This window comes from Salvia miltiorrhiza, chromosome 3, assembly GCF_028751815.1.
Source record: "Salvia miltiorrhiza cultivar Shanhuang (shh) chromosome 3, IMPLAD_Smil_shh, whole genome shotgun sequence".
Classification (NCBI taxonomy): domain Eukaryota; kingdom Viridiplantae; phylum Streptophyta; class Magnoliopsida; order Lamiales; family Lamiaceae; genus Salvia; species Salvia miltiorrhiza.
Genome location: NC_080389.1, coordinates 21760495 through 21769839, shown reverse-complemented (window position 1 = coordinate 21769839; position 9345 = coordinate 21760495). Strand labels below are relative to the sequence as shown.

Below are 9345 nucleotides of genomic sequence, written 5' to 3'. Positions count from 1 at the left end.
ATGCGACGGGCGACGGGCGGCGTGCTGCAGCGGGCACCATCCAGCGGCGGTGGCCGCATCATCTTTTCTGAAACACGCTCCAAACTTCACGAAATGTTCCAAATACTCCGACATCCTGCAAAACAAGGTGAATACACCGAACAACAGTCGAGCAAGTATAGAATGACACTAATATGCATGGGGCATGCTCGAATGCGCACCAAACAAACCCACAAATGACGCCCAAAAATGAGGTAAACAGTCCATGAAATAAAGCCCTACTTACCCTTAAATTTTTGTCCACCAAATAAAGTCTTATTGTATTTTTTATACTTTTCCTATAATTACTACCCTTTGCCATTAATGGTCCCACCACTTATTTTTATCCCACTTAATCACCCACCCTAATTATTCTCTAATGAAATCAAACAAATATGGATCATTTTTTAAATAACCGTTTTGGCCCAAATTACTCTCATTTCGTGTTGGACTTTTCTGTTCGTCATTTATCTTCATCTAGTGGTTTTCATGAAATCCTAGCGTCTACATCTTCTTTCTTCCGCCTCCTCATTACCAAACCCTACCCTTCTCTCTCTTTCGTCTTCACTCGTCTATGGATCTCTCTAAATCAGATATTCTTCCATCTTCATCGATGGAATGGATTGTGCAATCATATGTGTCTATACTCCTTGAATTGGACACGATGGTGCCCGAAAGTGAATTTGCAGTCATGGATCTCTCGAAATCTCAATCCACGACCATAGATGTCTCTGAATCGGACCTGATGATGTCGCAATACGAATTGGCGTCCTTGGATCTCTCTGAATCGGAGATCTCAAAGTTTCCATGTACGAGACCGAGAAGTACCTCAAGTATGTTGGAATCTTTGAATCCATTCTCCTCGACGCTGGCTAGGAAACATGGTTAGCAATCGGGGTCATGGTTGATGACGAACCCCGCCAACATCTCTGAGAAGATAGAGGTTGGAGGCCGAGCGAATCTCCTACTTGAAAACCCTAGGATGTTTTTCCCTATTGTTCTATCTCTCACATAATCAGGTGATTCTATTTTTATTTTCGGTGGGATGGCTGGTTATGCATGTTCATTGCATGTTGGGGGATGGTTGGTGATGCCTTATTTGTCTCTATGCTCGTCTCTGTGAGGCTATTTGTATTTCTATGATGCCCTATGAGGAATTTTGTGTTTCTATGATACTCTGTGAGGAAATTTGTGTTTCTCTAAGGCTCTGTGAGGTCATTTATGTTTATATGAGGCTCTGTGAGGCCATTTGTGTTTCTAATGATGCTCTGTGAGGCCATTTGTGTTTCTTTAAGTCTCTGTGAGCCCATTTGGTACCCTATGAAGACATTCTAATGTCTGAGGTCTGTGCTTAACATTCTTATTGGTTGGAACAATTTATACTACACTTGAGGTCTGTGCTCGTACTCGTGCCCTGTGATGTCATTCTTAATTTCTGAGGGTTGTGCTTACATTCTTAATGGTTAGAACAATTTATACTACACTTGAGGTCTTACATTCTTAATGGTTAGAACAATTTATACTACACTTGAGGTCTGTGCTCATGCACTGTGATGACATTCTTAATTCCTGAGGGTCGTGCTTACATTCTTAATGGTTAGAATAGTTTATACTACACTTAAGGTATGTGCTCGTGCCCTGTGATGACATTCTTAATCTCTGAGGGTTTGTTTTAATTCAGCCACCACAAGGTCTTTATTTCTCTAGTTTTGAAGGTTGAGTTCAAAACCATTGTGGGTGCAACAATAACAACATAATGATGTCAATGATGCTGCACTTGTTGAGACAATTAAGCTTACAAAAATTGATTTACAATGCAAACACCCCAAAAAAATTGTTGCATGGTGTTTGTCTCTGTAAACCTTGCCCTACCATATGGCTTTCTACTTTCTAATACCCACCTAATGCAGCATTTCTCTTAGATCTCCCATATTGTAAAATGCATCTTCTTCACTTGACTCCAACTGTAGAAACTCTAGACTCTCCCAAATTGCAAAGTGTGGCCACTTGGCTTTGAACATTGGGACCATATGCAAATTAGAGCTAAATGATGAATCTGTACCAGATTCTGATTAGCTTACCTCTTTGATTAGGCAAGCTTTTATGATTTCCTTTGTAATGGCTGTAATTGGTCTTACTTCCATTGTACCTTTGCATCTGTTTTTAGAATTCTTTTGAGCTGCTTCCTTTGTTGTGAAATGAAAGATGTCAAACATACCATCAAAGATGATTGTTCCCTATCTATCTATTATCACAAAATCTCCTGTACACCCGGGTGTACGGTACACCTAGGTGTACAGTGTCATTTCGATAACATGATAGTGTCATTTAGTGTTAGTGTCATTTCGAGATAGTGTTATTTATATAACATGATAGTGTCATCTGTAAAACAAAATAGTATTAGTGTCATTTCAAAATAGTGTTAGTGTTAGTGTCATTTACACTCGGGTGTCCCGTACACCCGGATGTACAGGAGATCACCTCATCTATTATAGGCCTTGATACAACACACATAAACATAATTTTGGGAATGTATCTCTTTGATTTGCTTGCCCTATATGGTTCTACCTCATCTGGCATGAGGTAATATATGTCCTTAGTTTTGGTAAGGTAAAACCATTTCTCATCTATGTGAATGGTGTTGTACATACTCTGAAATTTTATAAATCCACCATCACTTAAGGAACTAAGCTGTTTGAGGCTCCAAGTAAGTCTAGACAACCTATTTTGAGGGGTGAGAAATGGTTTTATAGCATTTGTATATGGTTTAAGCTTTTTCTCCATCACTCACTTGTGAATAAAGCATTTAGACACACCTAGGCTAGTAGACATGATTCTCAATGATGATATTTCTAGCACAAAAAGTTCTTTTTACTTTATCAACATCTATTTTTCTTTTATCTATGTGTATGAAACATTTTCTAATTGAATGATGATCTTTCTAACACAATTTTTTTTTTTTATGTTATCAAAATCTATTTTCCTTTTATCTTTATGTATGCAACATTGCCTCCAAATGGTCTTCAAATCAACATGGAACAGCTGGACAGCCTTCTTTTTGACACCATAATCAAGCTTGCCTCAACTGCTATGTTGGAGTAGCCACTATGCAAGCTTGTTCATGTCATCATCTCCTAATTTAAACCTATGTAAAGCCATTTTCCATGTGTTTATATGTTGGTGAGAATTTAATGAAGGAGTGAATAATGGATATTGGAATGAATTTATGGCTGCATATATAGAGCTTTAAGAAGGGTAGTTAGAGTTTGATTTTCCCTCCAAACTTTTGGAGGGTCCCTTTGTACTTTTATCTTCCTTAAATGAATGAAAAAATTTCTTTTGCCTCCAAAATTCTCTACTGTCAGTATATTAATTAAAATAGCGGCCTCAAAGAAGATTGTTGTTTGCTTTTAAATTTAAAAGCAAAAATTAAAATTGATTTAAAGGTAAAGGGAAAAAAATGAAAAACAGAATTTAAGTAAATGATACTTAAATAAATTAAAGGAAAAAAATACGAAAATAATTAACAAATGTTAATAAAAATATCTCAATTAAGTAAAGACATCTCCTAATGAAAGATTAGCAAAAGTAATTTAATATCTTAACCACTACCCTTTTATCTCACTCACAACACATTTATTAGTTTTTTTAGTTTCTATGCCGAGCATGAAATGAGGCTTTAATTCGTGGACGAAGGGAGTACGAACTTTTAACTAATTTTAATTTTGTATATGGATAAAAAAATTTGACCTCTAAATACACGATAATGTAAACTTTCAATTATTCTTATTTTCTATATAATTGTTCATTGTCTCCAATTTAATGTTGAAATGTATACATGACTTAAACCGGCAATGTGCTACATGAATCAGTTGGATGTCTACACAATAATATTAATTCGCCAAAAATTGATAATTTGCGAGAAATTGGGATAATTATAAATTTGTGTTTTTCTTCTGTTATGTAATAAATTGAAATTGGACGATTATTTATGTATTTAATTACAGATTCCCCTCAATATTTAGTGTACAATGTACTAAATGTTTATTGAGGTGGTTTTATAGGGATGTCAATCCAATTCAAAATTCATGAGCTGACCCGATTAACTCGCTAATTTCGAGCTGATCCTATCGGGTGTCGGGCTATTTGATTACGGGCTATTCGTATTAACTCGCCAATCCAAGAAAGTTAGGCTGGAAATTTTCAACCCGATAAAAATTACAATTGGAATAGCCCGTAATCAAATAGCCCGACATCCGATAGGGTCAGCCCGAAATTAACCAGAGACCGTATAGGACTGACCCGAAAATAATATTTTCGCTTGATTATATGAAATTTTCTCGTTATTTGATTTTCGACTTCATTACTTTGCTTATTAAAATTAGTATAATAAGATATTTTTTCCAGCAGTTTGTGAAATGTATTTTGATTCAATATAAGAAATTCAATATTAAAAAGTTATACTCTTCATTTCACTTCTCTGTATTTTTAATTCAATACTTGACATAAAATATTTAGATGCAATTTAAAAAAAAAAATACTTATTCAATAAAAATGTTGTATCTTTATATCTCTAAGACTTGCATAATAGTTATGTAAGTCGGTGTTGAAATATTATTTATTTATGCGTGTATTTTCTTTATTACAAATATAATATTATTAAGAGAAATATATTAGTTAAATTATTTTAAATACATTTTTGAGTCTGTTTAGCCCGTTGGGCTAGCCCGAAGATTTAGGATTATGATTGAAAATTTCTACCCAGGTTTTTTTTTAACCCGATTAGCTCACGCCCGAATAACTCGTACTCTAATAGGGCTAGCTAGAAATCTGGTAGGTTGGCCCGATTGACATACCCATGATTTTGTCATTTTGTCATTAATGGTTTTGTCATTAATGCCATTACAATTTATTTATTTTATTGTTATCATTATTATTATTATTATTTAAAAAAAAACAAATATTATTATTATTATTATTATTCTTAAGAAGAAAATGCCAGATGTTCGAATTTCAATGCACAATGTATAGGGGCAGATCTAGCGGCCCACTTCTGTGGAGGTCCCCCCACCCCCACCCCCACCCCCACGCAACATAACATACTTAAACTATTGCAGTCATTCACTCATTATAAAGTTTTCACCAAAAAATTTGATCGCTTTAAAAAGTATGGACAACCCTACAATAAATGGGACCAAAAACCAGTACACCTTTTACTAAATTACACCCCAATCATTATAACGTTTGCGCCAAATCTCTCATTTATTTATAATCACGACCCTTCTAATTCAATGCTTTTATTAATCCATGTTGACTACTACTAGTCACACACACACACGCCGTTTGAGCCACATTTATCCCTTCTTTATAATTCAATGGATTCATTACTCCATGTTGACTACTCATACTCATACCCATACAAACCGTTTGAGCCATATTTATAATAATTTTTATTTATAATCACCACCTCCTAATTCGATGGCTTCATTAATCCATTTTCACACACCTTCACTTGCTTAAAACTCAATTTCAAGGTCTTTTCCACCAACCAAAATGCACCGACACAGTTCAGATAACACCAACTTCAAATTTACTATTTACATAGAAAACAAGATTCTTGATTTCTCAACACGATTTATGAATAGCTGAAAAGAGATCAAAAATTTGGGCTGCTATTTACTCAACTGGTTCAATACAGCCTCACTAAGAAACATATACTTTAACAACACTACATGAATCTTTTTCTTTTTTTTTTGTACTTCTTTTCTTCTTCCCTAAATCCAAGAAATTGAAGGCTGAATCGAACAAATCAAGAAATATGAGAGGGAAAAGCTAAGATACATGATGATACCATCCATCGTTATACTTCACTAACTTCTTCTTCCTTGCAAACGCCCACGTCGATCACCAACCTCTTCTCCTTCGAGCTCGACACCCTGCAACAGTTTCTTCTTGGAGACTGCCATGAAATAAAAAAAATCACCAATCAACAAACAAACACATCAAGAAAATAGACATATTAGTTCATGTCTTGACATTGAGAGTTAGTATTGAGTAGTCAGCTTTCACTCTATAGTTTGTCTTTGTTTTAGGTGCATTAGTACACTCTTGCTCATGCTGAGTCCTTTCGACATTTAAGTCACGAGATGACGACCTAACAGCAGCAGCAGTAGCAGCAAGAGTTGGAGAAATATCTAATCTAAGCATATATGGGAGTGTTTAACAGGAATGTAGAGATTTCCACTTACCCTGTCCCACAAATGTGGATCGGGCTTCTTGTAAACTTCAATCGTCTCAATTTCTTCCGGACTAGTCATCTTCCATCGGCATTCTGGCTGAGGGACATGGTGTCGTGTGTACCGGGTCAGTGTCTGGTTTGTGCTCAGCTCCATTCTGGCCCTCGAGAAATAGAACACAAACGGCTTCTGGCACGGGTTCCTCATCACCGGGCGCGTGTTGAACGCATAGGCCGTGTAATCAGCTCGCCTGTACCAATTCAGAAAGGTCCTGGAGGGCATCTCTATCTCCCTAGGCGAGAGCACCCCACGGAACACCTGAATAGCAAAGCCCCAAGACACCGATACTGTCCAACCCTTCTTCTTCTCGTAGCAAATGGATTGCTGCATAAGGCCAGCCGAGTCGAGCTGCATTGGGATTTTCAGCCGTTTCAAAGCTTCTATACGCGTGGCGTTTGGGAATATCGGCTCCACCACGTCTAGATGGTGCAAAGACACCAACGGCGTCACCGGGTGTGCAGCAAGAAGCCCAAATAGGTTGCCATAAACATCATACTGCATTAGCATCCCACCAAACTAATTAGAATTTAGACCCAGTCATTTAATTACATCTCCACTTCCTCAATTTTTCCAAACAATTATTAACATAGGACCAAAAACCAACTATCACACCAACAACAATCCACTACCAACTTTCCCACACAACAAAAACACTTGTCACATAGAAAATGTAGTTCAACTAAAGAGTGGGTTAGGGAAGAAAATGATACTCCCTCCGTCCACCAAAAATATGCCACAATTTCCTTTTTCGTCCGTCCACAAAAAATATGCCACATTCATTTTTAGTAGTAGGGTCCACACCATTCCACTCACATTTAAAGTGGGACCCTTACTCCACTACCAACTTCACTCACATTTTATTAAAACCCGTGTCGAAAGCAAAGTGGCATATATTTGGTGGAAGGAGGGAGTACAACATTAGTAGTATACAAACAGCAAGAGTTGAAAACTTGACCCCACAAAATGAACACCATGATTAAATGAGTGGGACCATCATCATCATACTCCATTTCCACCTCATTGGATTCTGGGTTTTACCCTCAATTTGCGAATCCAATGCGTCAAACCCCGTGAGCTACATTGCTCAATTATCATTGTTAATCTAAATTTTCCTAAACCAAAACCTAAGAAATTTGAGAATGTCACTGCAAAGGCATGGTTGATGGTACAATGCAGAAAAAAAAATCAATCTTTAATCGAAATAGAAAGATTGAAACCCAATTTCTAGCAGTATCCAAGAAATGCATGCCGCCCAAAATAGGCAAATTGAAACAGACCACATGACAAGTACTAAACATAACCAGAATCAAAACCAACAAAAGCAGAAAAAAGGGCAGAAACGAACAAACAAAGAAATTAATAAACTTACCTGGTGAAAACCGAGTTCCTTGGTGAGTGGGACCCCGAGTTCGGCCATACAAGCCTGCATTCGATCGTCGGAGCCGTACAATCCGGGGTAGCGCTGAATGCAGCGGTCCTGCATCTTCTCGAGCGCCACCGCCAAGGGGTAGCTGATGGCGAAGCCGCCGCCGCCGTAGGCCATACCATAGGAGAAGTAAATGTTCTGCAAATGGCTCTCGCTCAAGCTCCCAATGTAGTAGTACTGGTTGTGGTCGTACTTGTTCAAGATCCTCACCAGATTATCCCTCACGAAAACGGTGTCGTCGTCGCCCATCACGAACCACCGCACGTTCCCCGCCGCCGCCGCCCCCAGCCGCAGCGTCTCCGACACAATCCTCGAAATCCGGATGGCGGAGCGGTGGCCCTGCTTGTTCCTGTACGCGAACCGCGCAGTGTCGCCGGAGATCCTCAGCTCCGGCAGCCGCCCGCTCTCGTTGCGGCGGGTCTTCACGGGACTGTCCAGCCACACGATCCCCCGCATTCCCCTCTCCGGCCGCCACCACAGCTTGATGTACTCCTTCCGCTGCTCCCACAGCTTCGCCGACGCTGCAATGCCGAACACTATGTGCTCCAGCCCCGTCTTCACCGGCGGCGGGGGCGGCGGAATCATCGTGGCGCTCGCGTTCGCGTTCGAGGCGGCGAGGTGGAGGGTTTTGTGGCGGCGGGAGAACACGTCAGCCTCGTCGGAGCAGGCGGCGGCGCCGCCTGCCCCGCCGCCGTGGGAAGACGAAACGAGCTTCAATGTGTAGACGACGTAGGTGGCGGAGACGAACAGGATCAGCCACACCATCATCTTCGGCAGGATTTTGCCCTGCGACGCCGCGCCTCCGGCGGGAACCCTCACCGACTCCCAAATGAATTTTTCTGGATTGTTTTGAGCCGCCTTCATTTTTAATTTTCCGGCTTCACCAAAATCCCCAAATCCAATTGATTAGTTCCAATGCACAGGGGGGAAATGAGAAATGAATTGAATCTCGCAGTGTATAACGCAGATCTAGAGAGAGAGAGAGAGTAAATGCAGACGAAGAAGGGGAAAGATGGAGCATGCACAGGTGGCAAGCTGCACACACTCTCCTCTGCAGATATATGTATATATATGTACGTATATTGGCGCCGTATACGATGCCACTGCACTCGCTTTTTTCAATTAATATGTAGTTGTTTGTAAATACATAAATAAATCTCAAATATACGTAGATGGAGATAGATACAAAAAGTGGTGTATGTAGTAGACCATTAGTGAGTCGAATTGAAGAAACCCCATTTGAGGGACAAAACACAGCAAGAGCAGCGTAGCTAACCGGACCTAATCATTTAATGTATTTTCATACAAATTAATAGAGGCTGAATCGGAATTTAATTGGAATGCAAATTATATTTATTGTGTTAAATTTATTTTATCCTTATGCTATCTCAAACTCGAGTCTATTCGATTTGACTATAACTCCAGTAGTTCTCATATCTCCGATTTAAATTCCGAGAGACACGAAATTTTGATTATTGAAATAGTCACTTCCCATTTTCTTTTCTGTTAAAATTGAAAAAAGAAATATGGGCAAGAAAGGAAAATTATCTTTTCCAATAGATAAATAGTTTCCTTCTTTTGGACATTTGATATCAAATCCTCGAC

General features: G+C 39.1%; 1 protein-coding gene across 1 annotated transcript; it reads right to left on the bottom strand.

Annotated features, from left to right (window-relative positions):
• Positions 1-5635: 5635 nt before the first annotated feature.
• LOC131015607 (uncharacterized) lies at positions 5636-9066 on the bottom strand. The gene is made up of 3 exons (XM_057944049.1): positions 7684-9066; positions 6267-6809; positions 5636-5977 (listed from the first exon to the last, which is right to left on the bottom strand). Exons 1-3 carry the CDS (start codon positions 8602-8604, stop codon positions 5879-5881), a joined length of 1563 nt encoding a protein of 520 aa, XP_057800032.1. The 5' UTR covers positions 8605-9066; the 3' UTR covers positions 5636-5878.
• Between the last annotated feature and the right edge of the window lie 279 nt (positions 9067-9345).